This window comes from Pagrus major, chromosome 6 (assembly GCF_040436345.1).
Source record: "Pagrus major chromosome 6, Pma_NU_1.0".
Classification (NCBI taxonomy): domain Eukaryota; kingdom Metazoa; phylum Chordata; class Actinopteri; order Spariformes; family Sparidae; genus Pagrus; species Pagrus major.
Genome location: NC_133220.1, coordinates 15,025,326 through 15,044,453, shown reverse-complemented (window position 1 = coordinate 15,044,453; position 19,128 = coordinate 15,025,326). Strand labels below are relative to the sequence as shown.

General features: G+C 41.0%; 1 protein-coding gene across 9 annotated transcripts in view; it reads right to left on the bottom strand.

The window, feature by feature from the left end:
• Nucleotides 1–18,525, bottom strand: part of atp2b2 (ATPase plasma membrane Ca2+ transporting 2) — a 68,617-nt gene extending 50,092 nt beyond the window's left edge. For all 9 annotated transcript variants that reach the window (XM_073468292.1, XM_073468293.1, XM_073468294.1 and 6 more), the window contains exon 1: nucleotides 18,327–18,525. In XM_073468292.1, the coding sequence (XP_073324393.1) occupies nucleotides 18,327–18,525 (199 nt within the window). The remainder of the gene's footprint in view (nucleotides 1–18,326) is intronic.
• Between the last annotated feature and the right edge of the window lie 603 nt (nucleotides 18,526–19,128).

Here is a 19,128-nt window from a genome sequence, read left to right as displayed (position 1 = left end):
AATGAACATGTCTGCAAATTAACCCGCCAAGGACCAGATCATCTGCCATGTAACAGGGACGGTAAGTGATTGTCATTGCATGTTATGCCATCATTATTGTTGGGCAAGTGCTGCCTGACACGTATGTAAAACTTCAACCTTGAGGTCGACAATGTTGTTTTACGCGTCACCCATGGGTTTCTGAAGAGCCAGTGAAGCTTAAAGTGAGTGGCTCCAGCCGTCGCCTTCTTGACAGTGCCTGATGAAGCCTGAAACACAACCACCTAGTTAGAATCTACCAGGCTAACTAAAGGTAGCAAGCTAGCTGTGTTCACACAGAAAGAGGAGCAAATTTCACCTTGCATTATTCTTGTTGGTGTGATCTTGGGATCATTTGTGTTTTTTTGAGTTACTATGGCGAGTTTGACTGCAGGTTTATTCATTCCAAAAAGCAAGATTTGCCTGAGATAGTGAGTACAAGCAGGCATCAAGGATGTTTGTGTCTGTGTTTGTATTCGGTTTTCCTTCCAACTAATGTCAGCCACACCGGAGACTTCGGCTCTTCCTGTTATCCTCCAGTGTCTTTTTGTTCCCCCATCACCTCTGCACGTTCATAAAGTACAGAGACGGGATGTAGTTACTCAAATGAGAATGAGTTACTGGATATTACAGAGGATTTCAGCAGCTCTGCAGCTCGCTACGCAGACCCGAAAAATTTGAAAATTAAACTCAGTGGTCCGGTCGACTCTGGTTGATAAATCTTCCAGACGTCTGCCCCCACCTATATCCTCCAGCAGCTGTCTGCTGGTTAATGCTAACAGGGTTGCTTGTGAATCCAAAACACCAGCATCTGTCCCTCAACCTAAGTCTAATTAACCGCAGAGCAAACCACATAATTTGTCCAGTATTTGCAAGACCAAATTCTCCAAAAGGTATCAATACCACAAATATGGCCCAGGGGTCAAGGTCAGTGACTTGAATTAGCTAAGGGGAAACTTCAATATAATTTAAATGAGTAAATTGTATACAAATTCACCCCTTGTATAGTTGTCATGAACAGGGAAAGCTATGGAGACCATAATTGTTTTTGTACCAGGCTGTAAACATGCTTTTTTATGCAGTTAAGTTAGGCATTTTAACACGGGGCCTAATGAGGATTGATTCACTTTTAGTGCCAGCTTGAAGTGGCCATTTGAGGAAATGCAGATGATCTCTATGTAAAAAAACTACGGCCTCTGCTTCCAGCAAAGAGGACTCTGTGACATCCACATCAAATGGTATTCTGAGCATACCTTGCGAGGCACCAAGATTTGCCAGATCATGTGACCATGTTTGTCGGATCATCAGCCTATTTTTTAAAAAGTACCTGCCCTTTTCCAAGCAATTTCCAAAGACAACTTCCCAGATGGTTGTGTGAAACAAACCATCTGGCACGTCAGGATAACTTAAAGCCAGGTCGCATACAAACGCATCATACAAATTTTACACACATTTGATTGCAATTAACCAGGTGGGGCAACGTCTGGAGAAAATTGAATACAAGTCACTGGATTGGAGTTTAGGTTGAAGTTGCTTCAACATGCTGTTTTATATAAACTGCTTTATTTCAAGAAGATGGTGGGGAATGTAACTGAATCTTTGGGTGATGGGGGTGGGTGGGCACACCCAGCAGCACAGCAGGTCCACTCACTGTTAGATGAAGGCCTAATTAAACAAAGGAAGCCCCTTTTCTCACTTAATCATGGTTGGGCTGGATGTTTTGGGGGACACAGCAGGGGATTGATGTTTTTGCAGCATTTAAAACAGCAGGAAAGGGGTGTTTCAACCTCTGTCCCGTGTTCAGGGAGAGTTTCTCTAGTTTTATTTTAGCACTGTCTTATTTGGTGTTGTCTTTACTTTAAAGATGAATTGATTTGCTCAGCTTAAAATATGGTCTTGCGTGCTGACTCTCCATGTGCTCATCAGGATTGAAATTACACGAGGACAAGCATGCTCTCTCTGTGAGGACGAATTAATGTTACATCAGTGTAGCAAAACAGGCAAGCAAACATACTGTACTGTATGTAAACAAACAACTGAGAAAATACATTCTCTCATCTCATGAGAAGTCATAGGGTCACGCTAACAAATGCATGCTCACACACACAAACACACAAACACACACACACGCGGATCTATCATTTATTCCCCTACGGACAGACCCATCTAAGAGGTAATGGACTGGAAAGTGACACTGAGCAATTTCTGACACCATGTCCTTCCCATCATGTACTGTATGTGTGTGAATGTTCATATGTGTATGACACCATATTGCAACCTATTACGCTTTCTGCTTGTGCCAACAAAATGACTACCGTCTAATATTGCAGATGTACTGTGCTTTATTTAAGAGAATCAAACACTGGAAACAGAATCAGTGGCAAGGTTGCTGCTTTTACAGGAAAATTACCCAAAGGAATGTTTCAACATATTGGAAAATATACTTATGTTGCCTTATGTGTCTGTAGTACATGAGTGGGGTCCAGGCTAAGAAATACTCTTGCAGATAACCCCACCATATAGTATCAAATCGCTTTACTATTTCAGCAGCTCAGTCACTTCACTTCTGCGTACAAAAACACCTGACTTCAGCTTTTCAAATTTCGTGCAGTACATACACCAAAGTCCAATTTTGAGTGCAGGTGATTCGCCAATCCTTCCCATTAAGTTGTAAGGAAAATAGATGCATACAAATACCACACATAAATGTCAGATGACCTAGTATAAAGAGAAAGAAAGTCAAAGTAGGATGGAGATTGGGTTTGGGGCTAGATCAAACAAATACAGACCCAGAAGACTGGTGTTCGCGTCGCATATGAAACCAAGGATCAACCCTGACTGGTTTTAAATGTAAAATAAGTCATTTATAGGTGTCTGTCAAGCAAAACAATGAAAACAAAAAAAGTAGTTTGATGGTGTTGTAAAGTAGCATGGCTTCATTGTTAACCACCATTGCCAGGCAGGCATGAGGATTTTGTCACCTTTGAACATGGCGGACATTCTCCAAAGCTAAATCATTTTTATTTTGAGAATGCTACCAGCTGACCACTTAAAACACCATTTGGTCTTGGTTTTTTAGATCTTTCTTTATTAAAACAAACAAGAACCTGCATCTGAACTCTTTTCTGATGCCGCATAATTGGTGTTTTCTATAAAAAGGCTGAAATGCTCTGCAGTTTTTAATCGTCTCCCAACAGCCTAAATTAAATGTATGTGGCAATGCTGAAAATAAAATATGCAATTGTGTGTGTGTGTGTGTGTGTGTGTGTGTGTGTGTGTGTGCATGTGTGTGTGTGTGTGTGTGTGAGTTTGTGGGGGCAGCTGTACAAGTGGGTGAGTTTTGCTGTCACGCACTGTGCTCTTTGAGTCTGACTCATGCGAGAGAGTGGAGTGAGAGAACACAGCTCACAGCTCTCTCTCTCTCACACGCACACACAAACACACATGCCACTCTCTCCACAGGATAACTGATTATTACTTATTATTCCTACTTTATATTATATACTGTATATAAATATACGTATGTACTGGCAAAAATATTGTGCAGAGACAGCTAGATGAAGACTGCTGTATAAACTAAGTCTTTAGGTCTAAAAGACTAAGAAATGCATCCCACTTAAATTTACAAGCTATTATGTTCTGACCTGAAGTACACATGCTCTTTTGTTTCTATGGCGATCCTTCTTGCATTTTATTTTTACATTTTATAATGTTGTGAAAAAAAAGCTGATTATGTAATGTTATGCAAGAAACACAGAGCGACACAAAAACTCATAGATGTGATTGGTGTGTGCTGCTCATATGACTTGAATTTGAATCCCCAAAGGGTTAATTTACACCTCTTAGAAATCTTTTTTGGAGGCCTGGCAAGTAGCACATGAAGAGCAGCACGGAGGGGAAAAACAGAAACAAGCTGACAGTGACTCATTTAGAGCAAAGGCTTTGGTGCATATGGTCCTTATCAGAATTCATGAAACAGTTATCATCGTGTTAAAACTGTGTGCATAGTTGAGGTCCAGGGTGCCTGTGTGGGTGCATGTGACCCACATTTAAATACACCATGCGTGTGTGCATTAGGGCTGCACAATTAATCATATTAAGATCACGCCTCTTTGCCATGTCATTCTTTTCTGACAACGATTCTGTTATGTTTGTAATGTAATGTGGGAGGGAGATCTATTGCATCAAACCAAGCACTCCCATTATCTCTTTCAGTTCAAATTCCTGTCACCCGACCAGTCAAACGTGGGTAGTGGGAGCCTTGACAAGAAATGGTGTCTGTAAGAGATGTTGTCCCTAGAAATTGTGTCAGAATCATTTGTGGAAACAACTGTGCTCATGCATCTGTGTGTGTGTATAAATGAGCTTATTCAACCTACAAGTAGTCTAAAGTAAAAAACAATGGAGAAAATATGATTCTCTTACTGAATTTATGAGTCACTTAGTGTTAACTGTTCCACCATCTGAGCCTCAAACACTGTAATGTTAGCTGGCCCGACTGCCCTAGATGTGGACACAACATTAATGAGACATCTGTTTACAGCCTCTGTGTGTGGGGAAGTGTGTGTGTGTGTGTGTGTGTGTGTGTGTGTGTGTGTGTGTGTGTGTGTGTGTGTGTGTGTGTGTGTGTGTGTGCGCGTGTGAGTGAGTGTGTGGCAAAGAAAGAGAAAGAGATAGTGAGAGTGCCGCGCGTGTTTAGACACAGCTGCTTAGTGATAAGGGCAAAGTGTAACGGGGTCAGTTACCTCATCCTGTAATTCCAGCCTGTTCAACCATTCACTCAATCAATCAACCAATCTACCCATACATCCCTACATTCTTCCATCATCACATCAAAGGTTTGCATTTACAAAAAAAGGTTGCAGTTATACATCTATTGGTTTGTGAGTGAAAAGGGTCACACAGAACTCAATAGTATGTTTGAATCCCAAGTTCAAGGCTACAAATCAAACCTACATGTACAAGTTCTTTTGTCTAGCGGTCCAGGAGCAGGAATAAAATAATAGTTTGACAGATTTAATACTAAAGATCTAGAGCTGATAAATGACTTTACATTCCAATTAACCAAATCATTGAGTCTGACTCACAAGTTATTTACTAGTCATTCTTAATAATTCCCCAGTGAAGTGTTCATTGATAAGTAAAAATTTAAAGAATTATTTTTCAAAAAACCCTGAAATTGCAATTTTGGCTCTGTGGCTTGTGCCAAACATGTCGATTAGGAGCTCGTATTTTTCCTCATGCCTGCACACAAACATTTCCAACTGCTCAGTAGATGCTCAGCCAACCCTCCCCCCTCGGGAGTGAAAAGGGAGAGCGTTCAGGGCCAAGAGGCTGAAAGGGAGAGTGACAGTGCTCTATCTGCTGTCTCCCATCTGGGTGTCAGTCTCTGGTTTCGCCCAGGGGCTCAGATAAGCTCCGGACACAATAGGGACAGCTATTAAAATTCAAACTACCAGAGAGAGTCATGAAATAGTCATGACAGGTAAGGGAAATCTACACACTAATGTGCCCCTTATTGTCTGACTGCTTGGAATTGCAGGGAAAATACACTGTTTGGGGTACAGCAAGAGAGATGCTGATCACTGTGTGGGGCACATAAATTTAATATATAACAGTAATTATAATAGCAATTCAGCATTATTGAATGTAAGTTTGTCAACATATTTGAACACCAACGGCCGATATTTTAATGGATTATATGATAGAAAAATAATCTTTCAATCATTCAACACATTCTTGTAATCAGAGTTTACAAACTCTAACACTGCAGGGAAATTACAGTGGAGAGCTGAAGGTTTATTGATCCGTGCATGTGCCAAGCATTTTGACTGAACTGTAATGTGACTGCGCCCATGAAACCCCGTCTGAACAAGTTCCATCTGCTGAACAAATGGATGCATCTCCTTTAATATTCCTGACATGAACCAGATGTACTTACATGGTGTTCAGCACAATTGATTTTTCCGTATGCCACTCATGTAAGGCTAAAGTAGTCAGGCAGTGTTTGCAGGGTCACATTAATGCCCTGTAAATACTTGTGCTCGTTGTAATAGTGGAATATTTGCGATAGACTGGAAGACGGCCTGAATATTACGGGATTAAAAGGCCTGCAATTGTGTGATTCATCAACATATCATTTGGTATATAAGATGTCTGAAAATAGTCAAAACAATTCCCATCACAAGTTCCCCGAATAAAGATATCTAATTTACAACACTAAAAAAACAGACAAAAGCAGAAAAAAACATTCACATTTGAGATGCTAGATCAGACAAATATTTGTAAATGTTCTTTGACCAATGACTTGATTACTCTATGATCAAAATTGAGTACAATTTTCTGTGGATCAACCTGTTGACTGATTGTTTCTGTAACTACCTCAAAAATACTACCTCAGAATGCAACACGTTGGTGAAGATTCTCAGTCCTGCAGGTCATGGTCATTGTAAGTGCAATATGATAGGCAACTGAACTTGTTTCAGTTTCTTGAAGAGGTTTCACCTCTCATCCAAGAGGCTTCAGTTCTAACTAACTAGTGGGGAGTTGCAGGATTTAAACCCTGCGTCCAGATCCAGAGCAGACAGAGAGGAAGAGATGGAAAAAAACGGAACAACATTGTTATTCCTTATGTCAGGGGAGAATCTGAGAAACTCAAGATTTTCAATAAACACCACATCCCTGTTCACTTCAAACCCAGTAACACACTGAGGAGGAAGCTTGTCCACCCTAAGGACAAAACACCCAGGCATAAGCAGAGTAATGTAGTTTATGCTGCTCAATAGAGCCAGGATTGCACAGATTTGTACATTGGGGAAACAAAACAACCCCTCCATAAGTGAATGGCACAACTCCTCAGGTCACAACTCTGCTGTCCACTTACATCTGAAGGAGAAGGGACATTCGTTCGAAAAAAATCCATATATGTCAAAATGGAATGACCATCATTGAGCAGAGGAGGTGGCCTACGACACTACTTATCACCCACTTACAATGCTGTCCTGAGTTCACTCCCCAGACAGGTTAACACCCATTCACACTTGGACCCACCTAGCCCTAACCACCTACATGAATGCCGGTCGGGTCAACGACTCACGTGTGACCCTAACGACTCTGAAATTCAGAGTTCACATGTGACCTAAACTACGCTGTAAGGACACACCCACACAGGGTTTGAAGCCTGCAACTACCCACCAGTTAGTTAGAACTGAAGAAGCCTCTTGGATGTGAGGTGAAAGTCCAGTTGCCTACAATATAGCACTTAGAACATATAGAATGCATATTTCGCCTATTGAAAACCCCATCAGTATTTGCATCCAGAATTATAGGGTGTAATTTTAATTATAGTACAATTATGAGATGTTTTAGAGGCAAAAACACTTACTTTCTTACCTTTTACTCCATTTATTTGACAGCTATAGTTACTATTTATTTAGCATATTTGGATTTTACAATAATAACTTTTGATAAATACAATCCATTGGTCTTGACTAAACTATAAAAAGTAGTCAAAACAGTAAAATACAATTTACAAAATCATGCAATTACATTAATAATCAAATAATGTCATAAAATAAATCATTCACATGTGATGTTTCTCTGAAGAATAGGAACTTTTACTTTGATAGTTTAAGTACATTTTTCTGAAAATACTCCTGTTCTTTTACTTTGGTGAGATTTTGATTTATTGTATTGGTACTTTTCGTGAAGCAAAGGATCTGAACATTTTTTTCCCAGTGAAGATTTCTTCATATGTGACCTGACTATACTGTGTGTATTTAGTGGATAAAATAAATAAATAACAGTAACATTTTCAGTTAGAACAAGGCAGTCTCATGTCTCTGTTCCTCTTTTCTTCTGCTGCTGTGATGTTATGGATTATTTTCCCCTACAGTATGCTGAAACTCAAAGTTGAGAGATAGCTGTTTTGCCCCCTTGAGCAACGCAGGGCTGGATCTGGTCCAAGACTGTTTGGAATATGTGCCCTTGAGAAGAAAATGCTGTTTGTCTGTGTTGGCAGCAGTGGTACCACCCTTGTTCTGCCCCACAGCGGGAGAAGAGAGAGGAGAGGGGTCAACTCAGGAAAAGAGCTGACATGGAGAGAAACAAGCCGGTTATAGCCTGGGACTCTGCATATTCAGCTAAAAGCATCACCACGCCTGTCAATTCGCTATCCATACTTCTGGCTTCCAGCAGCCAGTTCAGATACAGGACATTTCAGAGGACAAGAGCTGGATTTAGATGTATGACAGCAACCTGGGACTGAAAAGCTTTTGGAGATGTCAGTTTATGGCACTGTATTTTTGAGTTATTCACTAATCTAAGGAAATATTTTTCAGGCAGACAGGAGCTGAAGTAATGAGATGGTGTGGTGGCCACAGAAAACTTGGTGGAGAGGTTGGGCTTGTGGTTGTGGGGGAGACCTGTCCTGTCCCTCAAGAGTCCCTAAGCAAAACGCCATTCCCCAACTGCCTACACTACACTTTGGGGATGAAAAGATTTAATTTCTAGTCTTGATAACAATGCTCAAATCTTATCCTGTCTTGTTGGAGGTAGATGTTTCTTTACACCTTTAGTCTCCCAGGGAAAGTCCACTGAGTACATATGTATGTTTGTCAGCACTGGGTTGCTTTACAGTCAGTTTCATTTCTGGAATCTACCATAGCAACCACATGTAGTTTGTACTCTTTCAGTACATTATACTATACACTCACACAGGCAGACATACTGTATACTGTTGTGAGTCAGCACCAGGCTCCACGGTAGCAGGCCAAGAGAGTCTGGTTTTTGGCATCTGTCCTCTTAATTCAGTCAGGCATCTCTTGGGACAGCTGACTTCACTGCCGGCCATGTCCAGCATCTGCGTGTGTGTGTGATTTGTGTGTGTGTCTGTGCATGCGCATGTGTGACAGTCCCTCTGACAAGATGTGATTTAATAGAAGAAAGTTTTCACTGCCTCAATAAAACTGCTACAAAACAGTACATGAATAAGCACATTTAAATTATTGTTTGGACCGATGTCTTCTAAAAAAAGATAGAACAAAAATAAATGCACTTAATGTGCTGCACAAATACAACTGCAGACATTTTTTCACTGCAAGCTGCAATGTACCACTACTGATGAAAAGTGGTACAGGGTTCAGATAATTTGTACATTAAAGGCCAAATTCTCAAACAGAAATTAGGCTTGTTCTAGACTAGGGATGCATTTCCGTGGACATCTAATGGATATAAATTTTGTTTTAGTCCGAGACCTTGTTTAATTCCTGTCTGGGAAACCAGCCCACAGTGTACTTCTCCAGAGACAGTAATCAAACCCTGGTATAAAAGCCTAAGCGTCTGAGAAGTGATTGCACTTCAAAACACTTCCCAGTGGAAATGTTCGCAAGCCATTATTATTTTTTCCCCTACACCTGCTCATCTTTTTGTATTGTGCCGCATTAAGAAATTGGCACTGCTTTGCAACAAGGCATACTTTGTAGTAAGGCATACAAAGGGTTTGTCACTTGTCATTAACAACTTTATGAATGTTTTTTGTTTATTAATGCTTAACAGGAAGCAGCATGGCAAAAATAACCTTGTGGATTGTCAGCCGGTGACGCTTTCATGACTGCCTACTTATATCAAGACATCAATTCTGCAAGTCATTGATGAAGGGTGGAGGCCTTTATGCAATAGGCTATCAAGCTTGCAGATTCAAATGTTAGTACAGCAAATTATTCTTAAAAGGGCATTTGTCTTCATGTTTTCAGTAAACTTCAAGTAGATAAGAGGGATTGGATACAGCCTCCAAGACCGACGGAAGTCAGTTTGACAACAGGGGATGCAGAATAGAGATGATACAGCAGCTCTGACCAAGACCATGACTTCAGGGATGACAAGACACGGCAGGCGGTGTGAGAGGCGTGCAGCCGGAGTGAAGCGACAGAGAGTCAGACATCAGCAGCAGGTGAAAATACATATACATGACACTCAATGCTTTGTCACCATTGTTATAGTTTAAACTTTCAGAGTGCTGTGGATTGTATATTTAAAGGTCAGTGGTAAAAGATCCTTGGCAGAGGATGTGCACCAACCAGAGATCATTATTTTACATTTGTTTGTACATGTAACAACTCAAAATGTGAGTTCTTTTCATCTGATTAGTGGTTATTACTGACCTAGAGGCATTAAGAAAGCATTCATTAACCATTAATAAAATCAGGCTTTTTAAAAGACATACCAAAGACATGTACATTGTTAGCTGAACCGCTTCAGCACATTCCTTTCCCTGCTTAATCTTCTTAATATTTCAGAAAGAGCGCTATTGCAGAGTGATTGACCACTGTGCCACAACCCTACTTAAGCCTGCCTCAAGGTCATTGCTACTACACTACAGAGGAGTCACCTGTGTGAGTAGTGGTGTGTATTTGTGTGTGTGTGTCTCTGCCCACGATGTGGTTTTGCTCCTTCACAGAGCAAAATGGCTGTGTATCATTTATAATCTGTCCTCTGAGAGCCATCTCTCTCTCTCTTCTTCACTGCCTCCTATTTCACTCTCTCTCTCTTTTCTACCTCTTCCATCCCTTTTACAGAGTCACTAGGGGAAGGGAGGAGAGGGGAGGGCAGAGAGGAGAGAAGGAGAGGAGGAGGAGGAGGAGAGGAGTTGCAGAGCAGGAGAAATTGTCCTTATTAAAGAGACGGCTGCTCCATGTGAGAGATCCCTTGTGGGACAGAGATTAAATAGACTGCGTCAGAAGGGAACGCGCTCGTGGTGCTGCGACTGGAGGACGCGATAAGTATGATCATCAGGGAGGGAGGGAGGGATGGAGGGAAGCAGGAAAAGAAAGGGAGCAAGGAGGAGACGTGGGATGAGGGACAAACAGATGAACAGAACGGAGGAGAGGAGAAGGAAAGAAAGGTGCAGAAATGCAGCAGCACCCAGACTGAAATGTGGACTTTATTTCAAGGGAGGGATAAACAAAAGATTAGAGGGAACACAGGCAGAAGCTGGGTGCAAATGAAGAAAAATGAAAAGGAAAGGAAAAGAAATGGGGGAGCAAGAGAGGTGTTTCAACCAAACTCTGCAGTCACAGAGAGGGTAGAGGGAGAAGGAAAGGAGAAGATGGAGGGAGTGAAGAGGCGGATGACAGAAGCGTGGGGCAAACAGTTTCCTGAGTTATGTATAGATTTCATAAAGGCCTCGTCATGGGAGCAGTACAAAACGCAGCGAGTGAGATATGTAGGAGGAATGAGAAGAGTAATCGTAGCACAGTCTTTATATTACAGAAGGAACTACAATTATATGTAGATGGGACAACTATATCTGCAGGAGGGGGTAACAGTAGAATAGAAAAAAAGTAGAAAAATTGTTTACTAATTTTCTAACCTGGCAGGAAAATATTTCAACCATCCTTCAGCCGTCTCTCTCTTCAATGTTTCCCTTTTTGTTCTCTGTCTACATTTTCTGCCAACCACACACACATACACATCACTTCATCTGTGTCCTTGACATCAATGTCACAAAAGACAAAATTGATGCAAACATCCAAATTGCTGTTTACAGATCAATAGAGTCGCACAGTATGTGAGTCACGATGATGTGTCTGTGTTTGTGCGGACATTTAGGGTCTGTAGTTGGTGTGTGTGTGTGGTATCGAATCACATTTGTATAAACAAGTCAAGTGTTCACCTCAGTGAGGGCTGTTAGCACAGGAACCATCAACAACATCCTCCCATGAGAAATACAGGCAGCGTGTATGATGTATCATCTGGCCACCATCCACCCGCTGTTACTGCCACATAAAGCAATGCAGGTGCATTCCCCTCAGGGATCTGCTGTAAACACAACTGTCCTCAATCAACTGATTGTCACCTGCATTTCTGCAAGATATGTTTTACACTTCTCAGAGCCTACTGTGCTCGGTGACTAGAGGTGAGTCATCTTAATGTCAAAGTTACTGCTGTGTCACATTTGTTGTCTAATTGAAGTCGAAGTTAAGTATTGTCTTCATCTCAATAAAGAATATTTAATTAACATCAAACAAAAATTAAGTCTATTATTTTGATCATATGTTTTTCAATAGTTTAGGGACCGACAGAAGTTTAGAAACAGTGTGCTACTTTTCCAGCAGTGTTACATTGTTACTAAGTCGATAAAAGAGTGAGAGTAGAAAAGAGAGATGATGAAGGTTATAGATGTAGAGCAGGTCTATTTAGGCTACGCTGTACACTGGCCCACTGGGATACCAGCGACCGACCAACACACCAAAATAGAAATGGGAGCAGAGGAGAGATACAGAGGAGAGGTAAGGTGTGGTGAGAGAGTGGGATGGAAGGTAGAGAGAGGGTAGGGGCAGGCGGATGGGTTGATGAGGAGGAGGTCTAGAGGGGACAGGAATGAGAGGTATGGCAGGACAAAGGTAGGTCGGCAGTGAGATTATTTAAGTGAGACGATATCTATAATAGAGCTGCAAAGTGTGAGGAAACATTTTTCCTATTTTCCATTTTAACATTTATTTGTAAAAGATTCATTTGACAAATAAAGATCAAATACAGAGTTAGATGAGAGGAAAGATGCCACTTGTAAACTAAATATGTACTGTAACTGGAGCCAGAAGCCAGTTAGCTTAGCTTATCCTCAAGACATGAAATGGTGGACTGGCTCTGACAAAGGGTAACAAAATCTACCTACCAGCATCTGAGGCTCACTTACTTACATAATTCATGCAAAAATCAGTGTTTAAATAACAATTTTCCATCTACAAGGGTTAATGTCCCGTAATATTTCTTACGCTGAGATAGTGCATTTCCAAAAATCTTTAAGGGGAATCGTGTTATTTTCTGCTTTCAAAACACTGAAACACCCATTTGCCTCAGCTGCTGTTGTAGCGGGATGCTCAGTCATTCGTGAATCACACCTGGACCCACCTTTAGAACAAACATCACACTGTGAAACCCATTGAAGCTGCTTAATGTATATATTCCCATCCCATTTGCAGAATGCACCATGGGAGTCATAGGTGACTGCTGTCCATACATTTTACGTGTATTAAGCAGATATTTTCTAGTTGCTCATCTTATGTACTGATCATTTAACTATGTGAGTTTTATAGCCGTCCAAACTCAAACAACCTGCCACTGAATACACAGAGACAGAGACTTTCAGAGCTATGCAAGCCTGAAATAACCCTTCTCACTTCATCTTTAGTGTGAAGAAGAAAAGAAAATGGCGGATGTGAGACTAGTAGAGGTGGAGATGTCAACGTTTTTAATGTTAGTTTTGGTGAGGTCACAACATTGGTAAGCATCTGTTATGGACTTCAAAATCAATCAAAGTTGTTGGTGTTGGCGTGCAACTGCCTTTGGAGGTTGGGGGAAGGTGATGTTCTCGGTGGTGGTGGAGGTATGTCTACAGTATGTTGTGTGGGAGTCGAATCAGGGGAACTGGAGGCCAAGGGGAGGTGGAAAGAAGGCGGAGGTAGTAAGAAGACTGAAATGAGACTTGGTGATATTGTAAAGGGCAAAGAAAAAGTATTGAATAGAAAAAGGGGCCAGGGTGGGGATATGAAATTGAGGAAATCTTAGTTGGTCGGAAATAAAATAGCTCAGTCCTAGGCTGACTATAATATAAGTTATTACAAAAACTGCTGAATTTTACTATGGATTGAATTCATATTGCCTACTCAGTTCCTGCTGTAATAATAAGTATAGTGCTATCTCTTTCCAGCATGCATGAGATAGTACTTCATTCCATCAACTTTACATGTTAAGTCACGTTGATGTGCAGCTCTGCAGACAGTGAACTGGATGTTATAAAAAAGGTCTAAAAAAAGACTAAGACAGTTATGAGGCCAATCTTTTAGAGGTGCTGGTGGGATGATAACTATTAGGCATACAGTACAGAATATGGCTAACAAAATCTCAGAATTGATTGGTATAATATAAAATTTAATGTAAGCTTGTAGTGACACATTTAAAACATTCACTGCTTCACTTGATACTACTTTATTTTATACAAACTTGCAGTCATGACTAAACTGCATGAAAATATTGCCACTGCAGTTTTGTGAAGTGGATGGATTTGTTTATAATGTGGTTTCCACATGTATCTATATTTATTCCTCCTTTCCTGCACAAGCTCACTAAGTACCCTCCTGCCCTCCCTTTCTGACAACATCAAAGACTATCGATGCCCTAAGCACCTCTTCATCCTCCCAACCCTCAAGAAATGGCTTTGCCCTGAGCACTCCCTCTCAATTTCTTTCCCCCCCTACCCAGGATGACCTACCGATGTGCTGCAACTCTGTACAGTCTCATAAGAACACAGCTGCACTGGGAGCACCCACCAACCGTCTTTTCTCCCAAATCAAGAGAAGCAGGTCATACATCGAGCAGCTTCCTGCCGTCCGTTCTCTGAAACTTAGCTGTAGCTTGACATCCCATCTGGCCCCTGAATGACTCATGCCATTCACCCGCTGGATGCCTGAGGGAAATGCTAGCTTCTTCACCCCACAGTCACCTACAAGGCAACACATAGGTAACTACATCCTGGGGGCAGGTATACAGTGCAAGAGAGCAGGCTACTGAGAAACTAAAGGGTAAGAAACAGTGAATCCAAGCATGTTATAGAATTAGATGTGCCACTTAATCGGCATTCATTCCATCATCATCATCATCATCATCATCATCATCATCATATGTCTTTCAATTTTGATCTGAAAAAAGGAATTTTAATTCCATTTTATGTTTTAACATAAATGTATGTATAACATTTCTCCCCTTTGAGTGTAGAAAATTGTTCATCCATTGGGGTCATGAAACACTTGTATTGAACAACATAATTAGAATGGCACTCAGTACACGCATACCTCCACTGAGGCCCTACAGTCCCCTGTACTCACCAATATATACATTAAAAATATCAATCAATTTTCGTCAGAGATCTACGTTTTGTGGAAATCCGTTCAGTAGTTTTGTGTAATCCTGCTGACAGACCAATCAACTAACAAACGGACACTGGTAAAAACATAACCTCCTTGGTGGAGGTAGTAATGCCTGAAGAAATGTGTGAACGGAAGGAAGAAAGGAAGCTTCTTTAGGCTCTAGAAATGTTTACATCATTAATAACAAAGATTAATTTCCAAAACCAGGGCTACTGTTTTGTACGTGTTATTCTCTGACTTCATAGCAGTCATGTGTATAATGTGTATCATGTGTGGGAGCTAGTGTAGCAATCAATCTCAAAAATAGCGATCGTCATATACTAGGGCAGAGTGGTAAGGCCTTAAAATAATATTCTGATTTTTCTAGGCTATCTTGTGAAATATGATATATATCTTGGTGTTTTGAAATCTCCTCCAAATCACTTCATAGGTGCTAAGACTAAGGGACAAAAAGAAATATCATAGTGTTTTTGACCAAATACCTCAACATCGATTTTCAATTCTATTCTATTCTATACTGTAGGGATGACCACTGGTACTTTCACAAAATATTAACTTAATGAGATTTTTGATATCATTTGTCCCGTAAATATAATGACTAAGTGGGTAAAGGCAAGTATTAGAACAAGTAGAACAGTCTGGTAAGTTCAGATCAGTTCAAATTACTTCACTACTGTAATGCAGCCTTTAAAACCAGAAAAAATTGAAATTGAAAAGATGATATATCGTCTCATATCACAATAACAACATTGCCCAAGTTTTATGTACTGTAGAGTCAGCAGGAGCCTACTGCCTGCTGACTCTAAATGCATGCGGTCAGGGGCGCAACCCCTTCACTGGTTGCATTTCTATACTTACAGAGCCATTATGCATTGATGCTGCATAATGGGCTATAGCCATTCATGAACGGTTAGTATCATGTGCAAGGGCTGGTATGGGCGACAGTATACGGGGCTAATAGGTCAACCATACTCAGGGCCTCTTACCATCAAACGCAGGCCCCTGGGACACATACGCCTTACACACACCACACAGGATGACAGCAAGCAATACAGAATACCTTCAGGGATAATTACCATGATCATATTTCTGAGGCAACATATGTTCTGTGGAGCAACTACGCAACACACAAGGGGACTCACAAAGCATAAAAACAAACACCTGGGATCACTAATGCAAATAGCACCAGTTACCATTACTCAGTTTCCACTTTGTGAATGTTCCAGTGAGAGATAAAATAATTCATTATAACAATTAATAATTATAAGCAGGGATGAGAAGAGAGGAGCCTCACAAGATCTCATCCAAAACCAGGGGACTTGTTAAATGGATTGACAAACTATGATATGGAAACACCTGATTTATTCAAGGGAGTACTGCACAAAATACACAATGCATTCTCGAAAGCCAATAAATGCCAAAATAATTAATGGCACACACGCATTTGAGATTGTGGTGTTTTGAATAACACAGCCGGCAGAGCGATACATTTACATACATTTTGAATTGCTCCTTAGAGCAGTGTTTTTTCATTTCTTTTCTTCTTTTTGTGATTATTATCTTTATTTTACCCACTGGGCATATCATCGAAAAGGAACAAAAATTTTGCAATGTGATCCAGAATCATTTGAGCGTAGTAGTTTTAAATCAAAATGCGAAAACGCACTGGCAAACATCTAATATTAAAATTTTTAATGTTTAAAAAAAATTAACATGTAACTATTACTCATTGTATAAGAAAAGAAAGTAAATGTTCATGTACTATTTATTGAGTTTGATATTATGTAATGAACTACTGGCGAAATGCTAGGTTTACCAGTAACAGAAAGCATTTTAATAATTACAATATTCCTGTTTATATGTTGTACATTTAATTACTTTGATGGAAGTTTTATTGCAAGTCTGCAGGCTGTGATTTTGGATTAGCGTTTAGCGCACTGAGGAAACGTAATGTTGGTGCATCTAATCAGGATGCTCATGAGAATGGGAAAATGAAATTATAATTTTATGTCTGTTATGATAATTTTATTGCTAGTTCAAATTCAAGTTCATTTCAGTATTGCTGTAACACTGCAGGCATTGTTTCGCACTAATGTTGCAAATATGGGGAAGAGCAATAGGCACCACATCCCCTATCCTACTCAGTGTTCATAAGTGCTTTGCTTCTTTTTCATCCAATTTGTTTTGCTCTTTATTCAACTCTAAGATTCTCTTAAATTATGTAGTTTACTCTGCCGTTGTCTTGCTGCAGGTATTACCACCAGCCGACCTAGAAGTGGTGCTATTGGATGAGAAGACCAGGGAACACGATCTTCTGTGGCTATCAGCCTATAAGGTTACAGGTTACCTCTGATGTCACACAGGTGACACTACATGAATACTGATCAATGATCCCTACATCAGGGGAGGTGGATGATTTCACCACTGTTATAAATATTCAATACACGGATGAAGCTATTAGAGATGTCTGTTTTTTGTCTGCTCCTGTGTTGCAGCTTGGGATGAAGCAACAGAAAATCCTACTTTTATGTAGATAAAGTAAAGGTTGGGCTGTTTTAACAACAGATGTCTGCATAAATGTTTGTATAACCTAAAGAGGATATTATGACATAGCTTAGGTGGCTATGTGATAAAATGCAGGGATTCTGTGGTACCACATGCTGTGCTTTTGTGCAGTTTCCACATGTTTTTATTGAATATCTCTCTGTGAAGAAAAGCAGTGTTATAACTATACCAACGTTCACCTGTTAGGATAAAAAGCAGAAAATATCTGCCATTTTCACTGCAGAACTGAAATATGTACTGTATTCTCCAGTTGTTTAACTGAAAAAAAAATGGTAACAGGTGCTGTACCTGTTTCCTATTTATTATTTTGTGCTTTCTCATTCCACTCATGCTCAGTCCACATTTGCAGACGCCACAGCACAACCCACATGGCCAAAACCTCCACCATGTTGCCCCAGAGACCTGCTCCTTATTAAGGCTATGGCTGATTGGCTGACAGGATGTGAGAATGACAGGGGAGGGTGGGGGGCTTGCATGGGGGAGTGGGAGGGAGGGAGGGGGGCTAAACTGTCCGGAGAGATTTCTATGCATACTAAAGAGGTCTAAGACTAGCTGGCAAGGAAGAATTTTCATTAGTCCCTTCAAACAGGACTCCCTCCCCTGTCTGCTGTTCTGATGCTGTGCTTACGCATTTCTCCAGGTGCTTCACAAGGGCAACATTAAATGCGATGAAGATCTGCCATCAATCTTATGATCGGTGCAACATACAGTAGGAGATCACATTCCTCAACATGAGATCCTTCACACAATACACACCAGTGCACACATATTCACACACACACCACTCAAACACATACACAGATGAGCATGGGGACTCACCTTCTGTGGGTGAGGTTTTCAGTCGTTTGCACAGTCCCTCTACGCCCCCGTAGTCCTCCTGGAGCTTGACCGTCGCCTCTGTGCCACGCAGCTCCATGAGTGAGCGCAGCTCCATGACCGAGCAGCCGAAGCCTGCCGCATGGTTGTCCTCATTTCTTTGGTTCTTGGCATAAAAATCACTGTTGGACATGTCCCCCATGATGTCAGCTTGTCAAGTCAGTTAGATTAGTGTTTGTTATTGCTTAGAGATCAATCAAAAAATCTTGCACAACAGAGAGATGAGCTTAGTCTCATCCAAAAAAAAAATCCAAAATAGGTATCATGCAGGCACAACAACCAAAAAAGGGAAAAAACAATGCCACTTGTAGGTAAAGTAGGCAGATATAGAGATTAAAAAGGGGGGGGAAATCCGAGGGGATAAATCGATGAGCAGCTTCGCTGTGTCAGGAGAGACTGTCAGATATCAGTAGACTAAAAACCATCAAAGAGAAGAAACAGAAAAAGAGGAGAAAGAGCAGCAGAGAACAAGGAGAGGAGGGGATGACGAAACACAAGTGGGGAGCATCCAGGTGAGCGTTGGACAGCCCCAGTGGTCAGGTCCTGAGAAGGGCAATGATGGTGGTTACAAGTCCTGTAGGTCTCAGGCTCACCACGGCTGCAGTCCAGACCCGCTCCATGTGTGGCTTCCCATTGCTGCTATTCTGCTGTTGCCTCCGCTGCCTCTCTGTCTCTACATGGTGGTCTTCCCCATCACTGCTACAGAGAGAGGGAGAGAGAGAGAGAGAGAGAGAGAGAGAGAGAG